We start from the raw sequence: 24,103 nt of genomic DNA on the forward strand, positions 1-24,103 counted from the left end.
CCTATAAGGGAACTGTAGGGCCCCAGAACCCACCCAAATCCTATAAGGGAACTGTAGGGCTCCAGAACCCTCCCAAATCCCATAAGGGACCTGTAGGGCCCCAAAACACCCCCAAATCCCATAAGGGACCTATAGACCCCCCAGAACACCCCCCAAATCCCATAAGGGAACCTACAGACCCCCAGAACAGCCACAAATCCCATAAGGGATCTGTAGGGTCCTGCAATCCCATAAAATATCCCAATATCCCCCCGCCGCCCCCAGAGCCCCCCTATAACACCACACAGCCCCCCAAAACACCCCACAGCCCCCCTATAACACCTCATAGCCCCCCCAAAAGACCCCACATCCACCCCATAACCCCACAACAGCCATTAGCCACCCCATAGCTCCCCTTAAACACCCCACAGCCCCCCTATAACACCCCATAGCCCCCCTTAAACACCTCGCAGCCCCCCAAAAAACCCCATAGGCCCCCAAAAGACCCCATAGCCCCCCCCCAAAAAATTTTTGGGGTGCTCACCCAAGGTGCCGGAGACCACGTCCACCTTGTGCTGCACCCCGTCCCGCTCGGCGATGCCGGCGCCCCGCGCCCCGTACAGCCCCACGGCGTGCACCTCGTCCACGAAGGTCAGCGCCCCGTGGGCGTGCGCCACGTCGCACAGCTCCTCCAGGGGGGCGATGGAGCCTGGGGGGGGGGTTATGGGGTCAGCAACCCCATAAAAGGGGGGTTTGGAGGGGATTTGGGGGGATTTGGGGGGGATTTGAGGGGGATTTGGGGGTTATAGGGTGGATTTGGGATGGATTTGGGGGACTCTGGGGGAGTATGGGGGAGATTTGGGGGGATTTGAGGAGGGTTTGGGGGTTATAGGGTGGATTTGGGGGTTATAGGGTGGATATGGGGTGGATTTAGGGGAGTATGGGGGGATTTGGGGGGTATTTGGGGGAGTCTGGGGGGATTTGGGGGGGATTTAGGTGAGCGCCCCGTGGGCGTGCGCCACGTCACACAGCTCCTCCAGGGGGGCGATGGAGCCTGGGGGGGGGTTATGGGGTCAGCAACCCCATAAAAGGGGGGTTTGGAGGGGATTTGGGGGGATTTGGGGAGATTTGAGGGGATTTGAGGGGGATTTGAAGGGGATTTGGGGGGGATTTGGGGGTTATAGGGTGGATTTGGGGTGGATTTGGGGGGGATATTGAGGGTATAGGGTGGATTTGAGGTGGATTTGGGGGTTATAGGGTGGATTTGGGGGTTATAGGGCAGATATGGGGTGGATTTGAGGGAGTATGGTGGGGTCTGGTGTGGATTTGGGGGGTATATTGAGGGTATAGGGTGGATTTGAGATGGATTTGGGGGTTATAGGATGGATTTGGGGGTTATAGGGCGGATATGGGGTGGATTTAGGGGAGTATGAGGGGATTTGGGAGAGTATGGGGGGATTTGGGGGAGTATGGGGGGATTTAGAAGAGTCCGGGGGGATTTGGGGGGGATTTAGGTGGGGGATTTGGGGGGGATTTAGGGGGTGTCCACGAAGGTCAGCGCCCCGTGGGCGTGCGCCACGTCGCACAGCTCCTCCAGGGGGGCGATGGAGCCTGGGGGGGGGGGTTATGGGGTCAGCAACCCCATAAAAGGGGGTTTGGGGGGGATTTGGGGGGGATTTGAGGGGGATTTGAGGGGGATTTGGGGGTTATAGGGTGGATCTGTGGGAGATATTGAGGGTATAGGGTGGATTTGTGATGGATTTGGGGACTCTGGGGGAGTATGGGGGAGATTTGGGGGGATTTGAGGAGGGTTTGGGGGTTATAGGGTGGATTTGGGGGTTATAGGGTGGATATGGGGTGGATTTGGGGGAGTATGGGGGGGTCTGGGGTGGATTTGGGGGGTATATTGAGGGTATAGGGTGGATTTGAGGTGGATTTGGGGGTTATAGGGTGGATATGGGGTGGATTTAGGGGAGTATGAGGGGATTTGGGGGAGTATGGGAGGATTTGGGGGGGATTTGGGGGTTATAGGGTGGATTTGAGGGAGCATGGGGGGATTTGGGGAGGAGTTGGGGTCAATATGGGGTTATAGGGAGGATTTGGGGGGAATTTGGGGGAGTATGGGGGGATTTGGGGAGGAGTTAGGGGCTATGGGAGGATTTGGGGTGCATGGGGGGATTTGGGGCAATATGGGGTTATAGAGAGGATTTTGGGGGGATTTGGGGAGGATTTGGGCTGTATGGGAGGATTTGGGGTGCATGGGGGGTTTTGGGGTCGATCTCGGGTTATGGGGTGGATTTGGGGGATTTTGGGACCGACCGTCCATGGAGTGCAGGGACTCGAAGGCGACGATTTTGGGGATCCCGGGGGGGCTGCGGGCCAGGAGCTGGGCCAGGTGCTGGGGGTCGTTGTGGCGGAAGATGTGTTTGGGGACCCCGCTGCGGCGGATCCCCTGGATCATGGACGCGTGGTTCCCCTCGTCCGAGAAGATCTCGCAGCCTGCAAGGGGACCCCATTAATCGGGGGGGACCCCAAAACCTAGGGGGCGACCCCAAAAGCCAAACGGAGACCCCAAAACTTGCATGTGTCCCCCCGTGTCCCCGGTGTGCCCCGAAGATCTGAGATTCCCCCCAAAAGAGCCCAGAATTTTGGGGGATCCCATTATCTTTAGGGGCACCCCAATATCTAGGGGGACTCCCGTTATTCGGGGGACCCCAAAACCCAGGGGGTGACCCCAAAACCCAAATGGGAATCCCAAAATTTGCCTCTTCTGCACATCTCCTCCTTCATCCCCGCTGCACCCCAATGCTCCAAGACCCCCTTGCAAAACCCAAAATTTTGGGGAGACCCCATTATCTCTAGGGGCGCCCCAATATCTGGGGGACCCTAATACCTTACTGAGCACCCTAAAATCTAGTTGAGGACCCCAAAACCCAAACGGAGACCCCAAAACCTGCACCTCCTCAACATCTCCCCCTGCGCCCTGATGCTCCGCGCTCCCCACAATCCCCTCCCCATTTTGGGGTGGGGGACCCCAATATTTATGGGGACCCCAATATCTGGGGTACCAGAACACCTTACTGAGCACCCCAAAAACTTGTTGAGCACCCCAAAACCTTGTTGAGGACCCCAAAACCCAAATGGAGACCCCAAAACCTGCACCTCCTACATATCTCCCCCTGCATCCCTGCTGCACCCCAATGCTCCAAGATCCCCTTACAAAACCCAAAATTTTGGGGGGACCCCATTATCTTTAGGGGCATCCCAATATCTGGGGGACCCCAAAACCTTGTTGAGGACCCCAAAACCTTGCTGAGCACCCCAAAACCTTGTTGAGGACCCCAAAACCTGCACCTCCTCCACATCTCCCCCTACGCCCTGATGCTCCACACTCCCCACGTTCCCTCCCCATTTTGGGACGGGGACACCCCAAAAATGGGGGAACCCCAATATCTGGGGGACCAGAACACCTTATTGAGGACCCCAAAACCTTGCTGAGGACCCCAAAATCTAGTTGAGGACCCCAAAACCCAAACGGAGACCCCAAAACCTGCACCTCCTCCACATCTCCCCCTGCGCCCTGACGCTCCGCGCTCCCCACGATCCCCTCCCCATTTTGGGATGGGAACACCCCAAAATTTGGGGAACCCCAATATCCAGGGGACCCCAAAACCTTGTTGAGCGCCCCAAAATCTAGTTGAGGACCCCAAAACCCAAACGTAGACCCCAAAACCTTCATCTCCTGCACATCTCCCCCTGCGCCCTGATGCTCCGCGCTCCCCACGATCCCCTCTTCATTTTGGGACGGGGCCACCCCAAAATTTGGGGTCAGGGGGCCACCCCAAAAGGCCCTACCTGGCAGGATGCGGGCCAGGGTGTCGAGGGCGGTGTCGTTGGCGGTGAAGCAGGAGGAGAAGAGGGCAGCGCGGGGCTGGCGGTGCAGCCGGGCCAGGGCGCGCTCCAGGGCCCCGTGCAGCGGCGACGTCCCCCCGATATTTCGGGTGCCCCCCGCCCCTAAACCGTGCGCCGCCAGCGCGGCCCTAAAAGAGAGACCCGGGAGGGTGAGGATGGGGTGTGTTGGGGGGGGATTTGGGGGCGGTTGGAGGGGGTTAAAGGGGGGTTTGGGGGGGATTTGGGGTTTCAATGGGGGGATTTGGGGATTCACCGGGGAGATTTGGGGGTCCAAGGGGGGGTTTGGGGGTTCGTTGGGGGGATTTGGGGGGATTTTGGGGGGATTTTGGGGTTTCACCAGGGGGATTTAGGGGTTCCAGGTGGGACTTGGGGGTTCGTCAGAGGGGTTTGGGGTGATTTGGGGGTCCAAGGGGGGATTTGGGGGTTCATTCGTGGGATTTGGGGGTCCAAGGGGGGATTTGGGGGTTCATTGGTGGGATTTGGGGGTCCAAGGGGGATTTGGGGGTCTAAGGGAGGATTTGGGGGGGATTTGGGGTTTTGACAGGGGGATTTGGGGGTCCAAGGGGAGATTTGGGGGTTCATTGGGGGGATTTTTGGGTACAAGAGGATATTTGGGGGCTGATCAAGGGGATTTGGGGGTTCACTGGGGGGATTTGGGGGTTCTTGGGGGGATTTGGGGTATCCCAAGCAGGATTTGGGGTCCCTTGGGACGGGACTGGGGGGGATTTGGGGGTCCTTGGAGGGGATTTAGGGACCCCAGGGGGGAATTTGGTGTTCCTTGGGGGGATCTGGGGGGATCTGAGAAGGATTTGGGGTTCAGAGGGAGGTATTATTTGGGATCTCAGGTGAGTATTTAGGGTAAAGGGTGTTTTTTAGGGTATGGGGGGGATCTTTGGGGTCCTAGGGGGCTATTTAGGGTATGGGGGACTCTTTAGGGCACGGGGCTTTTTATAGGATCCCGGGGCCGTTTATGGGGTCCCAGGTGGTTATTTAGGATCTAGTGGCTTCTTTAGGATACAGGGGGGTTCTTGAGGATCCCGGGTCCATTTTTGGGGTCTTGGGGGGGGGTTTTGGGGTCCCACCTGGCGGCACGCAGGACAGCGGGGTGCCGGCTCATTCCCAGGTAGTCGTTGGAGCACCAGAGCTGGAGGGGGCGACGGGGGGAGCCGGCGAAACCCAGGGGGGGGGCGTCCGCCCGCCGCGCCACCGCCGTGAAGACCCGGTAAGTGTGGGTTCGCCGCAGCCCCGCCAGGCGCGCCCCAAAAACCTCCTCGTAGGGGAAGGCGTCCTCTGATAGGGGGTGGATAAAAGGAAGGGGGGGGTCAGGGGTTGAAAATCGGGAGGGTCTTATAAAAAAAATCCGAGTTTATAGCCCTAAAAACCCAGCCCAGAAACCACAGATCCTATAAAATTATCCTGGAATTCTCAGCTCCCCCCAAAATCCACCCCATAAATCCCAGATCCCATAAAACTACCTTTTAATTACCAGCTCCCCAACAATCCATCCCATATTTCCCAGATCCCCCAAATCGTCCCCAAATTCACCCCATAACCCCCAGATCACCCAAATCTTCCCTAATTCCACCCCATATCTCCCAGGCCCCCCCCAAATCCAACCCATAACCCCCAGATCCCCCCAAAATCCTCCCCAAATCCACCCCAAACCCTCCTGCCCTCCCAAACCCACCCCATAACCCTCAGATCCCCCAAATTATCCCCTAAACTCCCAGCCCCCCCAAACCCACCCCAATAACCCCCATCCCCTCAAATCCCCCCCAATTCCACCCCATAACTCCCAGCCCCCCCAAACCCACCCCATATCCCCCCAAATCCTCCCCAAACCCACCTCAAGCCCTCCAGCGCCCCCAAACCCACCCCACGACCCCCAGCCCACCCCCAAATCCCCCCTAAGCCCCCCAAACCCCCCCCTGGACCCCCCAAAATCCCCCATACCAGGCAGGTTATCATCCAGCCGCTTTTTGGGGGGCGCCTCGGGGGTCTCCTCAGGCTCCAGCAGCGACAGCAGCAGCGAATCCACGGGGGCTGGATTTTTTTTTTTGGGGGGGGAGGGCAAGATTAATTTTTATGACTTATTTTTTCTTTGGGGAGGACCCTACATTTTAACGGGGTCCCTAAATTTTAATGGGGTCCCTCACCTGCTTCCAGGGGGGCCACGTCCTCCTGCACCTCGGGGGCCGCGCGTTGCACGAAGGGGGTGCCCCCCCCCAGCTCGATGAAGGGGCAATTGGAGCCGGCACCTATAGGATATATAGGGGAAGGGGTTAATAAGGTGTTGCCCCCCACCCCATAATTAATTTTTATTTTGGGGGGGTAAATGGGGGGTACCTGGGTTAGGCCGGGGGGGCGCCGAGGCCATGGCGCGGGCGAGCCAGGGGTAGCGGGCGAGCACGGGGCAACGCAGGAGGGCGGCCATCGTGGGTCGTGCTGGGGGGGGAGACATAATATAGTGCCCCCCCCCGTCATAAAACTTAAAAAAAAACTAAAAACCACCCCAAAAAGCCCCAAAAACCCTGCCCGCCCTGGGTGGGGCCGGTGTAGGCCCTTATCAGGCCTAGGCAGGCGGTGTAGGCCGCACCCTGTGACGTCCCCATTGCGGGGGGGGGCAAGGTGACCCCCCCTGGTTTATCCCCCAAAAAAGTGTGGACCCCCCCCCCAAGACCCCAGTGTTGAGGGATTTGGGGTCCCCGAACCCCCCCGTAAGGAGCCTGCTGTATCCCATAGGGGTTTCAGGGGAACCTGACCCCCCCCCCCAAACCCCAAAATCCAGCCCCATGCCCCCTCCAGTCCCCATAAATCCCCCCAGACCCCAATTTTTAGCCCCCCAAAAACTTTCAACCCCCCCAGAGACCCCAATACCTCCCCAGACCCCTCAACTCTCCCAGATTCTCCCATAGGACCCCAATATCCAGCCCCAAACCCTTCAAATCCCCCCAAAACTCCCCCAGGAACCCCAATATTCAGCCCCAAATCCCCCCAAACTCCCCCAGGGACCCCAATACCCACCCCCAGACCCCTCAACACCCCTAAATACTTCCATAGGACCCCAATATCCAGCCCCAAGCCCCCCAAATCCCTGCCAAACTCCCCCAATGACCCCAATATACAGCCCTAAACCCTTCAAATCCCCCCAAATTCCCCCCAGGACCCCAACACCCACCCCCAAACCCCACAAACTCCCTCGGAGACCCCAAAACTCACTCCGTCAGCCCCCCCAAAACCACTCACCCCCCCCAAATCCCCCCATAGGACCCCAATATCCAATCCCCAACCCCCCCAAACCCTCTCAGGGGACCCCAATACCCACAGCCCCATAGCCCCCTGACCCCATTGACCAACTTGGGGGTCCTCAGCCCCCCCAAAACCCCCTCGGCCATGCCCCCCCCGCACCTGTTGACCTGCACTGAGGACGAACAACCAGCACTGTGCCCCCCCCCTTTGCTGGGCCCCCCCAAAACCCCGATAAGGTCCCTGATAAGGGGTAAGGGGCGGGGCTGGTGCCACGCCCTGGGGCTCCTCCCACCCCCCCCCAAATTCAGCCCCGCCCCTAGAGCCAAGAAAAAACCCAAATCCCAAAGAACACCCCCAAAATCCTAAAGAAGGCCCCTGAATCCCAAAGGAGGCCCCAAAAATCCCCAAAAATGACTCCAAATCCCAGAGAATGACCCCAGAATCCGAATAAATGCCCCCAAATCCCAAATAATACTCCCATATCCCAGAGAATGCCCACAAATCCCAGAGAATGACCCCAAAATCTCAATAACTGCCCCCCAAATCCCAAAGAATCTCCCCAAAATCCCCAAAACTGCCCCCAAATCCCAAAGAAGGCGCCCAAAATCCCAAAGAATGACCCCAAATCCTAGAGAACGTCCCCAAAACCCCAACGAACACCTCAAAATCCCAAAGAACGCCCTAAATCCCAGAGAATGCCCCCAAATCCCAAATAATGCCCACAATTTCCCAAGGAATGCCCCAAAATCCCAAAGATCTGCCCCAAAATCCCACCTCAAAGCCCCCCATGGGGACCCTTGGGAGGGACCTGGGGGCGGGGCCTCTGTGCCAGGCCACGCCCACTGTGCGCTACAGACCCGCCCCTTAGAGGGGCGTGGCCCGCGCGTGAGTGACAAACAAAGGGGAGGGGGCCGGGAGCGCGCGGGGGCGTGGCTTATAGGCTGGCGGGGGCGTGGCCAGAGGAGCGCTGGGCGGTGCGGCGGGGGCACCGTGGGCGTGGCCTCTCACGGAGAGTGGGCGTGGCCAAGGAGGAGGGCGTGGTTAGGGGCGTGGCCAAGCGGCGGGCGGTGGGAGGATGGCCGTGTTCAACTTCGGGCCACGGCGGTGGCGGTCGCCGCGACTGGTGAGGGGCGGGGGGGGGGTTTGAGGGGAATCTGTGGGGCAGGACGGGGTTTCGAGGGGAATCTGAGGGAAAATCATGGGGCAGGAGGAGGTTCTGAGGGGAATCTGTGGGGCAGGATGGGGTTTTGGGGGGAATCTGAGAGGAATCTGTGGGGTAGGAGGGAGTTCTGAGGCAAATCTGACAGGAATCTGTGTGGAAGAGGGGGTTTTGAGGAGAATTTATGGGGCAGGAGGTGGTTTTGAGGGGATTCTGAGAGGAATTTGTGGGGCAGAAGGAAATTCTGACAGGAATCAGTGTGGAAGAGGGGGTTTTGGGGAGAATTTATAGGTCAGGAGGAGGTTCTGAGGGGAATCTGAGAGGAATCTGTGTGGAAGAGAGGGTTTTGGGGAGAAATTATGGGGAAACGGGGTTCTGAGGGGAATCTGTGGGGCAGGATGGGGTTTTGAGGGGATTCTGACAGGAATTTGTGGGGAAGGGGGCCTTCTGAGGGAAATGTGTGGGGCAGGAGAGGGTTTTGAGGGGAATCTGTGGGGCAGGAGGGAGTTCTGGGGGTTTCTGAGGGAAATCTGTGTGGAAGAGGGGGTTTGGGGGAGAATTTATGGGGCAGGAGGGGTTCTGAGGGGAGTCTGAGGGGAAATTATGGGGAAAAAGGCGGTTTTGAGGAGAATCTGTGGGGCAGGAGGGGTTCTGAGGGGAATCTGAGGGGAAATTATGGGGAAAAAGGGGGTTCTGAGGGGAATCTGTGGGGCAAGAGGGATTCTGAGGAGAATCTGGGAGAAACCTGTGGGGAAGAGGGGGTTTGGGGGAGAATTTGTGGGGCAGGAGGGGTTCTGAGGGGTCAGACTGATCCCAATGGGGTGCTGAGGGGGGGACACGGACCCAACCCCCCCCCAAAAAAATTTGGGGCAACTCCCACAATGCTCGGCGTCTCCCACAATGCTGCGCCGCCGCTCCCACAATCCCTCAGGGTGCCCCGACCTGTTCTCCCCCTTTTTTACCCCAAACACCCAACCTGGCAAGTTTTTTTTTTTTTTTTTTTGGGGGGGGGGGTTGGGCACAAATTAAGGGAGAGACCCAAAGAACAGCGGGGTTGGGGGGGCTCCCCATCATCAGCGCACGCAAGTGTCTCCCCCCCCCCCTAATTATTTAAGGGTAAATTCAGGTGATTTTAGGCAATTAAAGGAATTTTTGGGGTGTGTCCCCCCCTCCTTTATTACAGGTCCTGGAGGCAGAAGACCCCGAGCGGGGGCAGCCGTGCCAGACATGTGGCGACCAATGCCCCGGCTTCCTCGTGCACGAATGGAGGTGAGCAGGGATCCGGTAGGGGGGGAGGACAGCACCCCCTAACCTCTCCCTCCGACCCCCTAATTAACTAATTAACCCCCCCCGGCTTTTAATTACAGGAAGATCTGCCAGCACTGCAAATGCCCGCGGGGGGAGCACGCGGCGCAGGGGGTGCCGCAGGACCTGGAGCGCCTGATGGGCCGCCTGGTGGCCGATTTCCAGCCCCCCCCCGGCTCTGACGACGATTCGGGGTGCGCCCCCGAGGAGTACGCCTGGGCCCCCCCCGGCCTCAAGCCCGAGCAGGTAACACCCCCCCCCCCCCGATCCCCTCCCCAAAATCCACATCCCCCCCCCCCCTTTCCTAATTTTGGACACCGCCCAGCCAATTTCTAGCCCCCCCCCCCCCCTTTATGGGGGGCCCACCCCCTCATTTCATGTCTTGTAGGACCCCCCCCAGCTTTTGGGAACCCCCCCCAAGCTTTTGGGAACCCCCCTAGGTTATGAGACCCCCCCCTGGCTTATGGGACCCCCCCCTCAAATTTAAAGCTTTTGGGGACCCCCAAACTGTGAAGTTTTGGTACACCCCCGAAAAACTTTTGGGGACCCCAAAATTTTGAAGCTTCCCCCCCCTCAAGTGTGGATCTCCCCCCAAAATGCCCCCCCCAGCTTTTGGGGACCCCTGTGGCTGTGACCCCCTACCCAAAACCCCCCCAAATTGCCCCATTTTGGGGGCCCCCCCCAGTCGCCCAGCCTGTGGGCAGCCCCCTGCTTGCAAGGCCCCGCCCCCTTCCTGTTAGGCCACGCCCCTTCCACGAGGCCACGCCCCCCTCACATGTAGCACCGCCCACCCCCTGCCTGATCCCTATGAAGCCCTGGGCAATGGCCCCGCCCACTTGCATTAGGCCCCGCCCCCTGCACATGGCCACGCCCATTTGTCTAAACCCAGTGGTGAACTTGTCAATCACAGAGGCTCCGCCCACTCACCTTGCTTAGCCCCTCCCACTATAGTGACCATTGGGCTCAAGCCCCGCCCACTCTGACATCTTCAAGCCATGCCCATTCACCAAGCCCCGCCCACACCCCCACAAGCCACACCCCCTGTCATTAACCACACCCACCTCATTACCCCCTCCTCTCCCAGGCCCCGCCCCCCTCCTCTCTGGGGCCCCGCCCCCCTCCCTGTGCCCTGTCCCCTTTCCCCCTCACCCCTTCCACCCCACCCCACCCTGCTAAGCCCCGCCCCCTCCGCCGAGGCCACGCCCACTCCGGCGAGGCCACGCCCCTTCAGGGGAAGCCCCGCCCACTCTGCCCCTCCTGTAGGTGGCGCAGTTCTTCAGCTGCCTGCCCGAGGACAAGGTGCCCTACGTCAACAGCCCCGGGGAGCGGCACCGCGTGCGGCAGCTCCTGCACCAGCTGCCCCCCCACGACAGCGAGGTGGGGGCCGGGGGGGTCCTGGGGGTCCTGGCAGGGTCGTGGGGGGGCTGAGGGGTCAGGGTAGGGGGCGTTGGGGGGTCTTAGGGGGGCTTGGGGGGTTTAGGGGGCATGGAGTACATCAGGGATGGGGGTTTGGGGGGGTTTTGGGGTATGCTGGGGGCTTGGGGGGGGAAATTTGGGGGCTGGGGGGCTTGGAGGGGGGCTGGGGGGGTCGTGGGGGGGCTGAGGGGTCGGGGTGGGGGGTGTTGGGGGGTGTTAGGGGGGGTTGGAGGGCTTAGGGGGCATGGGGGACATCAGGGATGGGGGTTTGGGGGGGGTTTGGGGTATGCTGGGGGCTTGGGGGGGGGAATTTGGGGGCTGGGGGGCTTGGAGAGGGGCTGGGGGGGTCGTGGGGGGGCTGAGGGGTCGGGGTGGGGGGCGTTGGGGGGTGTTAGGGGGGCTTGGGGGGCTTAGGGGGCATGGGGGACATCAGGGATGGGGGTTTGGGGGGGTTTTGGGGTATGCTGGGGGCTTGGGGGAGGAATTTGGGGGCTGGGGGGCTTGGGGGGGATGAGGGGTTGGGGTAGGGGGCCTGAAGGTTTGGAGGGGAGCCTGGGGGGGTCGTGGGGGGGCTGAGGGGTCGGGGTGGGGGGCGTTGGGGGGTTGTAGGGGGGCTTGGAAGGCTTAGGAGGCACGGAGGACGTCAGGGATGGGGGTTTGGGGGGGATCTTGGGGTATTTTGGGGGCTGGGGGGAGATTTTTGGGCTGGGGGGGCCCCGAGCCCACTTCAGAGTCCGCCCCCATCCCCTCGGCACCGCACCAGGAACCGTTTTGTGCCCTGGCGCCGCCCCTTGAGGAACACCAACCCCCCCCAAACCCTCCCTAAAGACCCCCCCACCCTAAAAACCCCCCCATTTTGCCCCCCCCCCCCCCCCAGCCCCAATACTGCAACGCCCTGGAGGACGCCGAGCGCCGCGAGCTCAAGCTCTTCGCCCAGCAGCGCAAGCGGGAGAACCTCGGCCGCGGCACCGCGCGCCCCTTCCCCGTCACCATCACCGGCGCCATCTGCCAGCAGGTACCCCAAAAAACACCCAAACCACCCCAAAAAAGCACTTTTTCTCCTTTTTTTCCCCCAAATTCACCCCGTTTCCCCCTCAGCCTGGCAGATTGGTGGTGGTGACATCGCCGTCTGCCGCACTCGGTGCCTGCTGGCACCCACCATGTGCCATCAGGTCCCTACAAATCACCCCAAAATCCCCCCAACCCCCCAAAAAAAAACTTTTTCCCTTTTTTTTTCCCTAAATCACCCTCTTTTCCCCAAAAATCACCCTCTTTTCCCCCCAAATCACCCTGTTTTCCCCCCTACCAGTGTGGCTGGCAGATTGGTGGCAGTGACATCGCCATCTTTGCCGCGCTCGGCGCCTGCTGGCACCCAACATATCCCAGCAGGCCCCCCAAAACCCTCCCAACCCCACCCCAAAACCCCTCAAAGAAGCCCCAAGACCCCTTTTTTCCCCAATTTCACCCCAAAATCACCCTGTTTCCCTCCTCACCAGTGTGGCTGGCAGATTGGTGGTGGTGCCATCACCGTCTTCACCACACTCGGTGCCTGCTGGCACCTACCATATGCCAACAGGTCCCCCCAAACCCCCCCCAAACCCTCTCCAAAACCCCTTTTTCCCTCTTTTTTTGCCCCAAATCACCCTCTTTTCCCCCCAAATCACCCCATTTTCCCCCCTACCTGTGTGGCTGGCAGATCAGCGGTGGCGACATCGCCGTCTTCACCGCGCTTGGCACCTGCTGGCACCCACCATATGCCAACAGGTCCCCCCAAACCCCCCCCAAATGCCCCCCAAACCCTCCCCAAAACCCCTTTTTCCCCCTTTTTTCCCCCAAAATCACCCCGTTTTCCCTCCCCCACCAGTGTGGCCGGCAGATCGGCGGCGGTGACATCGCCGTCTTCGCCGCGCGCGCCGGGCTGGGCGCCTGCTGGCACCCGCAGTGCTTCCAGTGCTCGGCGTGCCGCGAGCTCCTCGTCGACCTCATCTACTTCTACCAGGACGGCCGCGTCTACTGCGGCCGCCACCACGCCGAGACCCGCCGCCCCCGCTGCCAGGCCTGCGACGAGGTGCCCACCCCGCCCTTCTCCTCCTTTCCTTCGTAAAAACCCCAAAATTCACTTTTTTTCCCCCGTTTTTAGAGCATTTTCGCCCCGCAGTGCACGGAAGCAGAGGGGCGGCACTGGCACGTGCAGCATCACCGCTGCTCTGAGCATAAGGTGCTGCTATGTGATGCAGTGACCACCTCCTTCTCCCTGTTTCCTTTATAAAAAACACCCCAAATTAATATTTTTTCCCCCAAAATTGGCTTTTTTTCCCTCTTCTTAGATCATTTTTGCAGTGCACGGAGGCGGAGGGGTGGCACTGGCACGTGCACCGCTTCTGCTGCTCTGAGCACAAGGTGCCACTACGTGATGCAGTGACCACCCCTTTCCCCCCCCTACCCAAAAGAAAACAAAATTAACATTTTTTGACTTTTTTCTTCCCTTTACTTTCATGCTTAACCCCAAAATTGACTTTTCCCCCCCTCTTTTACTCATTAAAAAAAAAATTAAATTGACTGTTTTTCTCCCCCTTTTATAGAAAGAAACAATTTTTTTCTCACCCTTTATTAAGAAAAAAACAAAATCGACTTTTTTCTCCCTTATTCCCTCATGAAAAACCCCAAATTTACTTTTTTTCTTCCACTTTTGTTTATAAAAATAAATAAAATTGACATTTTTCTCAAAATCAACATTTTTTCCTTTGAAGTTGACCTTTTTCCCAAAAAAAGTTGACCTTTTTCCCCCCAAAATTAATATTTTTTCCCCAAAAAAGTTAATATTTTTTCCGCTTAAGTTGATATCTCCCTCCTAAAATTGAAATTTCCCCCCCAAATTGCTATGTTTCCCTGCAAACTTCATTTTTTTCCCCCCAAAACTTCACTTTTTTTCCCCCCAAACTTCATTTTTTTTCCCCCAAACTAACATTTTTTCTCTCTTTTTTTCCCCGTTTCAGATCATTTTCGCCCCGCAGTGCACGGAGGCCGAGGGCCGGCACTGGCACGTGCGCCACTTCTGCCACGGCAGCCACCCCCTTCTCCCCCAGTCCTTCATTAAAAAGAAAAACCACAAAACTGACTCTTTTTTTCTTCCCAAATCAACATTTTTTCCTTTGAAGTTGACCTTTTTCCCCCCAAAGTCGACCTTTTTCCCCAAAAAAAGTTAATATTTTTTCCGCTTAAGTTGATATCTCCCTCCTAAAATTGACATTTTCCCCAAAAAATGGTATTTTTTCCCCCAAACTTCACTTTTTTTCCCCCAAACTTCACTTTTTTTCCCCCCAAACTCACTCTTTTCCCCCAAACTAACATTTTTTCTCTCTTTTTTCCCCGTTTCAGATCATTTTCGCCCCGCAGTGCACGGAGGCCGAGGGCCGGCACTGGCACGTGCGCCACTTCTGCTGCTTCGAGTGCGAGGCGCCGCTGGGCGGGCGGCGCTACGTGATGCGGCGCGGGCGGCCCTACTGCTGCCGCTGCTACCAGGCGCGGCACGCCGAGTACTGCGACGCCTGCGGGGACCCCATCGGTACCGGGATTTGGAGGGGAGAACCCCAAAAATCTGGGCGGAAAAGGAGGAAGGGGTCCCCGAAAAATCTGGGTGGGAAAGGAGGAAGGGGTCCCTGAAAAATCTGGGTGGGAAAGGAGGAAGGGATCCTAAAAATGTGGGTTTAAAAAGAAGGAAAGGACGCCAAAAATGTGGGTGTAAAAGGAGGAAAAGACCCCAAAAATTTGGGTCTAGAAGGAAGAGGGGACCCCAAAAATTGGGATTTGGAAGGAGGGAGAAAACCCCAAAAAATGGGTTTGAAAAGGAGGAAGGGACCCCAAAAATCTGCCCCGTGAGGAGCACTAATTGCCCCCCCTTAGTTTTTTACCCCCCCCATTTGAGAAACAGGGGTAGATGCCCCAGGAGGAGCAGGATTTGCCCCCCCCTTCCCTTTTATTGCCCCCCCAGCTAATTTTTTGCCCCCCCCCAGGACTGGAGCAGGGGCAGATACCCCATGAGGACCACCAATTGCCCCCCTCCCTTCCCTTTTATCCCCCCCCCTCGACCTTTTTACCCCTCCCAAGTTACAGAACAGGGGCAGACGCCCCAGGAGGGGCAGGATTTGCCCCCCCCAGCTAATTCTTTGCCCCCCCAGCTAATTTTTTGCCCCTCCCCAGGGCTGGAGCAGGGGCAGATGGCCTACGAGGGGCAGCACTGGCACGCGCTCCCCGCCTGCTTCTGCTGCGCCGCCTGCGGGCGCCCCCTGCTGGGGCTGCCCTTCCTGCCCCGGGGGGGGCAACTCTTCTGCTCCCGGCTCTGCGCCCAGCGGCCCCCCCCCACCGCCCCCACCCGCCTCAGCCAGCCCCGCCGCTCCTGGGGGGGCGGCCCGCCCAGCGGTGAGTGGGGAGGGGGCACTGGGAGGGCACTGGGAAGGGACTGGGGGTCACTGGGAGGGGTCTGGGGAAGCTGGGGTGTGCTGGGAAGGTTGTGGGGAGTACTGGGAGAGACTGGGAGGCACTGGGAAGGTTGTGGAGGTCACTGGGAGGGGACTGGGGGGACACTGGGAGGGAGAGGGAGGCACTGGGAAGGTTGTGGGGGTCACTGGGAGGGACTGGGAGAGACTGGGTTGCACTAGGACGGTTGTGGGGAGTACTGGGAGGGACTGGGAGACACTGGGAAGGTTGTGGGGAGTACTGGGAGGGACTGAGAGACACTGGGAAGGTTGGGGGGGGCTACTGGGAGGGACTGGGAAGGCTGGGGGGGTCACTGGGAAGCAGTGGGAGGGACTGGGGGGAACTAGGAGTGGATTGGGAGGGGTGGGAGGTCATGGGGGGGGACTGGGAGGCACTGGGGAGGAACTGGGGGAGACTGGGGGCCGCTGGGGAGGAGTGGGCTGGCACTGGGGGGGTACTGGGAGGTACTGGGAGGCACTGGGGGGGGTTACCGAATCCCCCCCCTCAATATTTGTGTCCCCCCCCCGCAGGCACCGAGCCCCGTTTCCGCCGGGGGGGCCCCCACCGCCACTCCATGCCCGAACTGGGAGCCGCCCCCCCGCGCCTGCCCCCCCCCCTCACCTCCCCCGCCCCCCCCAAGCCCCGGGGGGGCTCCCCACCCCCCCTCAGCCCCCCCCAGCCCCCCAAACCCTCCCCGGACCCCCCCTCCGCGGCCCCTCCCCCTCCCCGGGCGGCCTCCGAAAACGCCCTGCACGTGGGGGGGGGGCGGAGGAGGGGGGTGGGGGCGGGGCGGCGCCCCCCCCGCTGGCCTTCGGCCTCCTCCTCTTCCTCCTCCTCCTCCTCCGAGGACGACGGCACCTTCCTGGGGGAGCCCATCCCCCTCCCCCCCCAGCTCCGCCCCCCCGGCTCCGTGGCTCCGCCCCCTGCGCCCCCCCGGCGGCCCCCCCGTGCCCGGGGCTGTCTGCTGGCCTGACCTTTGACCTCAGCTGGTGACCTTTGACCTCTGCCTAAACTCTTGGGTGACCTCTGACCTTTACGGTGACCTCCGACCTTTACCGGTGACCTCTGACCTGCGCCTGACCTCTTCGGTGATCTCTGACCTCTCCTGGTGACCTTTGACCTCCACCTGAACTCTTGGGTGACCTTTGACCCTTTGCTGACGACGTCTGACCTTTACTGGCGACCTCTGACCTCTGCCTGGCCTCTCTGGTGGCCTTAAATCTTCCAGTGACCTTTGACCCCCTGCCGGTGACCCCTGAGCTCTACCGGGGACCTCCGACCGCTGCTGGTGACCTCTGACCTCTACTGGTGACCTCTGACCTCTACTGGTGACCTCTGACCTCTCCCTGAACTCTTGGGTGACCTCTGAGCCTCTGCTGACCTCTGCCTTAAACCTTCCGGTGACCTTTGACCTGTGCCTGACCTCTTCAGTGACCTTTGACCTCTGCTGGTGACCTGTGACCTCTGCCCCCACCCAGCCCCTTTGACCTTTGACCCTGCCCTTGGGGCTCCCGGCACTTCCGGCCACCGCGCCCTGACCTTTGACCTTTGACCTTTGCGCCCTGCTGAGCACTTTTGACCTTTGACCCCCGGTGACCTCTGACCTTTCACCCTGGGGTTTGCACTTTGCCCCCCCCCCCGCTGACCCCTGACCTTTGACCCCTCCCCACTTCCGGCGCCGCCCTCAGGGACCTCTGACCTCTGCACTGTGACCTCTGACCCCCCCCCCAAAACTTGGGGAGGGGGAGGGGCAACCCTGTAATAAAGCCGATGACATCATCTCGGCGTGATGACGTCACTCGATGACATCACCACCGCGTGATGACGTCATCCCCCCCAAAAAAAATCCGACACGGGGGCCGCAGGTTGGAAAAAAAACGTTTAAATAGGAATTTTTCCCCCAAAAAACAGGCTGGGGGGGGCCCGCGGGCGGCGCCACTGGTGTTACTGGTCTTACTGGTGCGGTGTTACTGGTCTTACTGGAACTGCACCCCCCCAGGGGGGTCCTTGGGGGGCAGCTGCGAGGGGTCCTCGGCGAAGGGGCTGGCTGGGAGGGGGGGGGGGGGGGGAGGAGAAATGGGGTGTGGGCGGGGCTTGCAGCACCAGGCCACGCCCCTTGAGGCCACGCCCTCTTTCGGGAGGCCCCGCCCCCCTCCCGCAGGCCCCGCCCACTCACGGTTGGCGAAGTGGGGGGCGGTGTGGCGGGTCAGCAGGATGCCCACCCCCTCGATCAGCGCCAGCAGCACCCCCCCCATCAGCGCCGAGCCCACCATGGCCAGGGGGCCGCCTGTAGGGGGGGGGGGGAAATTTGGGGACCCCCCCCCCATAGCCCTGGGGCCCCCCCATAACCCCCCCATACCCCATAATCCCCCCCAATGCCCCTCCGTGACCCCCCATAAGCCCCCCGCCCCATACTCCTGCATGCCCCGCCCACCCCATATCCCCCCATAACCTCCTTAATGCCCCCCCGCCCCCATAACCCCCCCCATGACCCCCCCCACACCCCAATTCCTCCCCATGACCCCCATAACCCCCCCAAATCCCCCATACCCCATTCCCCCCCCACCCCATAACCCCCCCATGCCCCCCCCAGCTCCATTTTCCCACCCATAACCCCCCCACACCCCAATTCCTCCCCCCCCGGCCCCATAACCCCCCCCCCACACCCCAATTCCCCCCCCGTGCCCCCCCATAACCCCCCCAAATCCCCCATACCCCATTCCCCCACTAACCCCATAACCCCCCCATGCCCCCCCCAGCCCCATAACCCCTCCCCACACCCCAATTCCCCCCCCCCCGGCCCCATAACCCCCCCTATAATCCCCCCCACACCCCAATTCCCCCCCCCCGGCCCTATAACCCCCCCCCCCGTACTGCGGGAGGCCAGCACGGCCCCGGTGAGCGCCCCGGAGGCGATGGAGTTCCAGGGGTCCTCGCGGCCCCGCAGCCGCACCAGCCCGCAGTCGATGGTGGAGAACAGCCCCCCCCACACCGCGAAGCTGCCTGGCCCCGCCCCCGACACGTCACCGGCAGGCCACGCCCACCCGGCCCCGCCCACACCCACCCAAACCCCGCCCATACCCACCAAACCCTGCCCACAGCCCCCAAAAACCCACCCAGTGCTGGGCACAGCCCAAGCAGCACCTCCAGGCCCCGCCCACATCGTTTAAGCCACGCCCATACGCCCTAAGCCCCGCCCACAGCCACCAAGCCCCACCCACAGCCCCCAAACCCCGCCCACATGCCCCAAACTCCACCCACTGCCATCCCCACCCAGGGCTGGGCACAGACCAAGAAGCACCTCCAGGCCCCGCCCACTATTCCCAGGCCCCGCCCACTATTCCCAGGCCCCGCCCATAGCGAATAAGCCACGCCCATACTCCCAAACACCGCCCATATCCACCAAAGCCCGCCCACAGCCCCCAAACCCCGCCCACCATCATCCCCACCCAGGGCTGGGCACAGCCCAGGCAGCACCTCCAGGCCCCGCCCACTCTTTCTAGGCCCCGCCCATAATTCTTAAGCCACGCCCACACCCCAAAACCCCGCCCCCATCCCCCAAACCCCACCCCCCAGCACCAGCCAGAACCTCTTGGCCACGCCCACCCCAAGACCCCGCCCACAACCCCTAAACCCCACCCGCTGTCCTGAAACCACACCCACACCCCCAAGGTCCCACCCACACCCCCTAAGCCACGCCCACCCCAAATAGCCACGCCCACCTCCCATTATCCCCGCCCACACCCCCTAAGCTCAACCCCCAGCACCAGTCCTTCCCTTGCAGGCCCCGCCCCCAAGCGCCAAGCCACGCCCCCCACGGGCCAGACCACGCCCCCACGACTCAGGTCACGCCCCCTAGCTCAGGCCACGCCCCCTCACCTCCGATCTGTGGCGCCCGTGTGCGGATGGCGCTGGCGCTGCCCCGGAGGCGGTGCCTCAGCCCCTGGGTGGGCGGGATTTTTGACGTCAGGCCCCGCCCACAAATGGGCGTGGCCACCAACAGGCCCCTCCCATGTTGTGTGACGTCATGAGGGGGCGGGGACTCACGGCCGGGGCGTTGCGGAAGCCCTTCAGGGCCTGGAAGACGCCGCCCCCGATCACCCCCATGGTGAAGGCGCCGCCGCAGTCATCCACGATGCGCCAGGGGCTGCCAGGAGACCCTACGTAAACACTGGGGCCTGGGGGCCCTACGTAAACACTGAGGGGCCCTACGTAAACATTGGGGGTCTGGGGGCCTAAATAAACACTGGGCGGGCCCTATGTAAACATTAGGGGCCTATGTAAACACTGGCGGCCCTACATAAACACCAGGGACTGAGGGCCCTACGTAAACACGGGGGGTCTGGGAGCCCTACATAAACAACAGGGAGCCCTACGTAAACATTGGGGGGCCTTACGTAAACACTAAGGGTCTGGGGGCCCTATGTAAACACTGGGGGGCCCTACATAAACATTGGGGGACCCTACATAAACATTGGGGGTCTGGGAGCCCTATGTAAACACCAAGGGGCCCTATGTAAACACTGGGGGCCTGGAGACCCTATATAAACACTGCAGGCCCTACGTAAATAAGACAGACCCTACATAAACACAACAGGCCCCATGTAAACAAAGCAGGCCCTACATAAACACGGGGTCTCCTGCAGACCCTACATAAACACAGGAGACCCTACATAAACACGGGGGGGGCTGCAGACCCTACACAAACACCAGGGCCCCATGTAAATAAAGCAGGCCCTACATAAACACGCCCCGCCGTTACCAGGGCTCCCGCGCGTACTCCTCCATGGCCGCCTCGCCCCGCCCCCGCCACGTGATCGCGCCCCCATTGGCCGCCAGCTGGGCGGGGGGGCGGCGCCCATTGGCTGCGAGCGGGTCACGCGGCCCGCCGGGCGGCTCCGATTGGCCGCTGGCGGCTCACGTGGTCCGGGCGCAGAGGAGGCCGCGCCGCGAGGTCAGCGGGGGGGGGGGGGCGGTTGCCGGGGTAACGGGGGCGTGGTCTGCGAGGGGAGCGGGGTTGCCATGGTAACGGGGGCGTGGTCAGGGAAGGAGGGGTGGTTGCCAGGGTAACGGGGGCGTGGCCTGCGTTGAGCGGGACGGTTGCCAAGGCAATGGGGGGCGTGGGCTGCGCTGCGTTGCCATGAAAACAGGGGGCGTGGTCTGCGCGGGGAGCGGGGTTGCCAGGGCAACGGGGGGCGTGGTTACGAGGCGAGCGCCTTCCGGTTCCGCCGGAGGGCGGGACTTCCGTTTTGAGCCCGCCGCTTTCCGGGGCGGTTTCCAGGCGCTGCCGGGGCCTTGCGGGGCCGCCGCCGCCGCCGAGCGCCCGGTGCCCGGGGCCCGGTGCCGGAGGCCGAGGCGATGCCGCTGCCCGTGGCCCTGCAGTCCCGGCTGGCCAAGCGGGGGCTGCTCAAGCACGTGGAGCCCGGTGAGGGGGCCGGAAGGGGCGGGGCGAGGGAGCCGGAAGGGCGGGGTTACCGGGAGAGGGGCGTGTCTTGTTTTGAGGGGGCGTGGCTTGGGTTGAGGGGGGGCGTGGCCTGCGTGGGGGCGTGGCCTAACGGAAGGGTGAGGTCTTGGGGGTAGGGGTATAGGAGGGGGGTGTGGCTTAGTGTGAGGGGGCGTGGTCTGAGTATGGGCGCGGTCTAAAGGGGGGCGTGGTCTGCGTCGGGGGGCGGAGCCTAGCCTTTTTGTGGGCGTGGTTTGGCCTGTGGGCGGAGCAACCCCTTGGGGTGTTCCAGTGGGCATGGCTGGGGGGGCGTGGCCTTAGAGCTTGGGGGCGGGGCTAGGCGGGGTGGGAGGAGCCAGGGAGCAGGGCTTGGTGGGGCTCTAGATTAAGGGGGCGGGGTTTGGGGTTAGTGGGCGGGGCTAGAAGGGGCGTGGAATGAATTGGGGGCGGGGCTTGGCTCAGGGGGGTGTGGCTTGACTCAGGGGGCGTGCCCTGGCTCAGGGGGCGGAGCTAAGCCCCCCGTTGCCCCTCCCCACAGAGCCGGAGGAGGAGATCATCGCCGAGGACTACGACGACGCCCACGTGGACTACGAGGCCTCGCGGCTGGAGGGGCTGCTCCCCCCCTGGTACAAGGTCATCGACCCCACCTGGTGAGAGCCCCGCCCCCGCGGGCGCTATAGGGGGCGTCCCGGGCGCTATAGGGGCCCTAAGGACCTGTCCTGGGCGCTATAGGGGACGTAAGGACCTGTCCTGGGTGCTATAGGGGCCATAAAGACTCCACCCTGGGTGCTATAGGGGCCATAAGGACCTGTCCCAGGCACTATAAGGGCCCTAAGGATCTCTAGGGGCCACAGGACCCTTCCCAGTGCCCATAAGGCCCCCTCTCAGGCCCTATAGGGGCTGTAAAGACCCTTCTCAGGATCTATAGGAGCCATAAGGACGCTTCCCAGGCCCTATAGGGGCCATAAAGACCCCTTCCAGGATCTATAAGGGCCATACGGACCCATCTGGTGCCCATAAGGCCCCATCCCAGACCCTATAGGGACTGTAAGGACCCTTCCCAGGCCCTATAGGGGCCATAAAGACCCCTTCCAGGATCTATAGGGGCCATAGGGACCCTTCCCAGTGCCCATAAAGCCCCCTCTCAGGCCCTATAGGGGCTGTAAGGACCCTTCCCAGTATCTATAGGGGCTACAGAACCCTTCCCAGTGCCCATAAGGCCCCTCCCAGACCCTATAGGGGCTGTAAGGACCCTTCCCTGGACCTATAGGAGCCATAAGGACCCTTCTCAGTACCTATAGGGGCCATAAAGCCCCCTCTCAGGCCCTATAGGGTCCATAGGTACCCTTCCCACTGCCCATAACCCCCCCCCAAAACCCCATAGGGACCACAGTTCCCCCTCCCAGACCCCATAGTGCTTCCAGCCCCCCCCCCCGGGCCCTACAGCATCCATAATGCCCCCCCCCCGCAGCGGGCTGCCCTACTACTGGAACGCGGAGACCGACCTCGTGTCCTGGCTGCCCCCCTCCGACCCCAACGCCGTCGTCACCAAAGCCGCCAAGAGGCTGAAGGGGGGGCCGGGTAAGTCCTTGGGGGAGGGGCTGGGGGGTCAAAAAAGGGGCGGGGCCACATTTTGGGGACCCCCCCCGGTGCCGTTCGCAGAGCCCGAGGAGCCCCCAGCCCCCCCCCCGGAAAGGGGCTACGAGAAGGAGCGGGAGGAGCCCCCCCGGGAGCGCCGCAGCCACCGGCGCGAGGAGCTGGCGCCGTACCCCAAGGGGAAGAAAGGTGAGGGGGGGGGCCCAAAATTAAGGGGGGGGGTCCCGAAATTAAGGGGAGGGTCCCAGAATTAAGGGGGGTGCTGTAAAATAAAGGGGGTGCCCCAAAATTAAGGGGGGGGGGGGTCCCAAAATTAAGGGAGGGTCCCAGAATTAAGGGGGGGGGCCCAGAATTAAGGGGGGGGTCCCAAAATTAAAGGGGGGGGGACGAGGTAAAGGGGGGCAACCTGAAATTAAGGGGGGGACAAGGTAAAATTGGGGTGCCCCAAAATTAAGGGGGGGGTCCCAAAATTAAGGGGGAGGTCCCAGAATTAAGGGGGGGGTTCCAAAAGTAAGGGGGGGTCCCAGAATTAAGGGGGGGGGGGCGAGGTAAAGGGGGGCAACCTGAAATTAAGGGGGGGGCAAGGTAAAATGGGGGTGCCCCGAAATTAAGGGGGGGGCCCCAAAATTAAGGGGGGGGGGCCCAAAATTAATGGGGGGGGCAGAATTAAAGGGGGGGCGAGGTAAAGGGGGGCAACCTAAAATAAAAGGGGGTGCCCTGAAATTAAGGGGGGGGGCAAGGTAAAGGGGGGTGCCCTGAAATTAGGGGGGGTGAAATTAAAAGGGGGGGGTCCCAAAATTAAAGGGGGGGTCCTAAAACTAAAGGGGGGGGTCAAAATTAAACAGGGGGGGTCCTCGAGGGATCCCCCCATTTTAGGGCCCTACATTTTTACGGAAAACCCCCTGTTTTTAGGAAAAAACCTCCCGTTTTTGGGAAAAACGCCGTGCTTTTTCAGGAGAACACCCCTTTTTTTTTTATAAAAACCGTCTAAAAAATTAATTTTTTGCCCCCCCCTCAATATTTTTTCATCTCCCCCCCCCTCCAGGCAGCCGCAAGGACGAGGAGCTCGACCCCATGGACCCCAGCTCCTACTCGGACGCCCCCCGGTAAGTCCCTTAATTTGGGGAGGGGGGGGCCAGGATTAAAAAAGGGGGTTTGAGGACCCCCCCAAAAATATTTTGACGGGTTTTTTGCCCCCCCCCCGCAGCGGGACGTGGTCCACGGGGCTCCCGAAACGCAACGAGGCCAAAACCGGGGCCGACACCACGGCGGCCGGGCCCCTCTTCCAGCAGCGCCCCTACCCCAGCCCCGGGGCCGTGCTCAGAGCCAACGCCGAGGCCTCCAGGGGCAAGGATTGAGCCCCCCCCCCTCCTCCGGACCCCCCCCCCAAAAAATAATAAAGGTTTTGGGAACTTTTGGGTGGAAAAAGAGGGGTTTGGGGGAATTCCGGAGTGGTTAGGGAGGTGGCGCGGGGTTGGTTTTGGCTTGATTTGGGTGGGTTTGGCCCCAAAAACTTGGGACCCCCACCCCAAAATTTCTCAGGGACCCCCCCAAATTCATCAGGGACC

The 24,103-nt window shown here is 61.2% G+C and overlaps 5 protein-coding genes and 1 long non-coding RNA gene across 7 annotated transcripts in view; 3 read left to right on the plus strand and 3 right to left on the minus strand.

The window, feature by feature from the left end:
* LOC311429098 (vasopressin V2 receptor-like) overlaps positions 1–326 on the minus strand; it is a gene marked incomplete at its 5' end in the record, with an annotated part of 6,674 nt that extends 6,348 nt beyond the window's left edge. The window contains one exon of the mRNA XM_084540229.1: positions 322–326. Coding sequence (XP_084396355.1) covers positions 322–326 — 5 coding nt within the window. The remainder of the gene's footprint in view (positions 1–321) is intronic.
* A 111-nt stretch (positions 327–437) lies between these two features.
* On the minus strand, positions 438–7,387 carry LOC311429101 (5-aminolevulinate synthase, erythroid-specific, mitochondrial-like; the record flags this gene model as incomplete). Its single annotated transcript, XM_084540234.1, has 8 exons — positions 7,300–7,387; positions 6,238–6,336; positions 6,048–6,149; positions 5,845–5,934; positions 4,974–5,181; positions 3,835–4,019; positions 2,299–2,478; positions 438–688 (listed from the first exon to the last, which is right to left on the minus strand). Exons 2-8 carry the CDS (start codon positions 6,323–6,325, stop codon positions 438–440), a joined length of 1,104 nt encoding a protein of 367 aa, XP_084396360.1. The 5' UTR covers positions 6,326–6,336; positions 7,300–7,387.
* Positions 796–2,304, plus strand: LOC311429108. 2 transcript variants are annotated; one of them, XR_014688101.1, is made up of 3 exons: positions 796–1,237; positions 1,786–2,097; positions 2,207–2,304. It is a non-coding gene; the product is annotated as an uncharacterized lncRNA (long non-coding RNA). The 2 variants fall into 2 exon arrangements; XR_014688102.1 differs by having other exon boundaries at positions 1,786–2,011; positions 2,183–2,286.
* Positions 7,388–8,173: 786 nt separating the features above from the next.
* On the plus strand, positions 8,174–17,280 carry PRICKLE3 (prickle planar cell polarity protein 3). The gene is made up of 9 exons (XM_084540227.1): positions 8,174–8,263; positions 9,483–9,568; positions 9,667–9,850; positions 10,868–10,981; positions 11,898–12,035; positions 12,885–13,088; positions 14,399–14,585; positions 15,221–15,439; positions 16,027–17,280. The coding sequence occupies exons 1-9, from the start codon at positions 8,216–8,218 to the stop codon at positions 16,467–16,469; spliced, it is 1,623 nt and encodes a 540-aa protein (XP_084396353.1). The 5' UTR covers positions 8,174–8,215; the 3' UTR covers positions 16,470–17,280.
* Positions 17,281–17,362: 82 nt separating this feature from the next.
* On the minus strand, positions 17,363–20,361 carry TIMM17B (translocase of inner mitochondrial membrane 17B). The gene is made up of 6 exons (XM_084540228.1): positions 20,259–20,361; positions 19,544–19,643; positions 19,376–19,439; positions 18,371–18,499; positions 17,673–17,783; positions 17,363–17,543 (listed from the first exon to the last, which is right to left on the minus strand). Exons 1-6 carry the CDS (start codon positions 20,282–20,284, stop codon positions 17,473–17,475), a joined length of 501 nt encoding a protein of 166 aa, XP_084396354.1. The 5' UTR covers positions 20,285–20,361; the 3' UTR covers positions 17,363–17,472.
* Positions 20,362–20,750: 389 nt separating this feature from the next.
* PQBP1 (polyglutamine binding protein 1) lies at positions 20,751–23,963 on the plus strand. Its single transcript, XM_084540238.1, has 6 exons — positions 20,751–20,921; positions 21,478–21,589; positions 22,411–22,520; positions 22,602–22,724; positions 23,581–23,641; positions 23,743–23,963. The coding sequence occupies exons 1-6, from the start codon at positions 20,855–20,857 to the stop codon at positions 23,891–23,893; spliced, it is 624 nt and encodes a 207-aa protein (XP_084396364.1). The 5' UTR covers positions 20,751–20,854; the 3' UTR covers positions 23,894–23,963.
* The last annotated feature ends 140 nt before the right edge of the window (positions 23,964–24,103 follow it).

Source organism: Aythya ferina, assembly GCF_964211825.1.
Source record: "Aythya ferina genome assembly, contig: HAP1_SCAFFOLD_325, whole genome shotgun sequence".
NCBI classification, from domain to species: Eukaryota; Metazoa; Chordata; class Aves; order Anseriformes; family Anatidae; genus Aythya; species Aythya ferina.

Coding starts and splice junctions, on each gene's coding strand:
- PQBP1 (XM_084540238.1), top strand. CDS start 20,855: ATGCCGCTGCCCGTGGCCCTGCAGTCCCGGCTGGCCAAGCGGGGGCTG. Junction 22,725..23,580: donor GTACCCCAAGGGGAAGAAAG/GTGAGGGGGGGG, acceptor CCCCCCCTCCAG/GCAGCCGCAAGGACGAGGAG. Junction 23,642..23,742: donor TCCTACTCGGACGCCCCCCG/GTAAGTCCCTTA, acceptor CCCCCCCCGCAG/CGGGACGTGGTCCACGGGGC.
- TIMM17B (XM_084540228.1), bottom strand. CDS start 20,284: ATGGAGGAGTACGCGCGGGAGCCCTG. Junction 18,500..19,375: donor ACGGGCGCCACAGATCGGAG/GTGAGGGGGCGT, acceptor GGGCGGGGCCAG/GCAGCTTCGCGGTGTGGGGG. Junction 17,544..17,672: donor CGCCCCCCACTTCGCCAACC/GTGAGTGGGCGG, acceptor CCCCCCTCCCAG/CCAGCCCCTTCGCCGAGGAC.
- PRICKLE3 (XM_084540227.1), top strand. CDS start 8,216: ATGGCCGTGTTCAACTTCGGGCCACGGCGGTGGCGGTCGCCGCGACTG. Junction 13,089..14,398: donor GCTGCCAGGCCTGCGACGAG/GTGCCCACCCCG, acceptor TCCCCGTTTCAG/ATCATTTTCGCCCCGCAGTG. Junction 14,586..15,220: donor CGCCTGCGGGGACCCCATCG/GTACCGGGATTT, acceptor GCCCCTCCCCAG/GGCTGGAGCAGGGGCAGATG.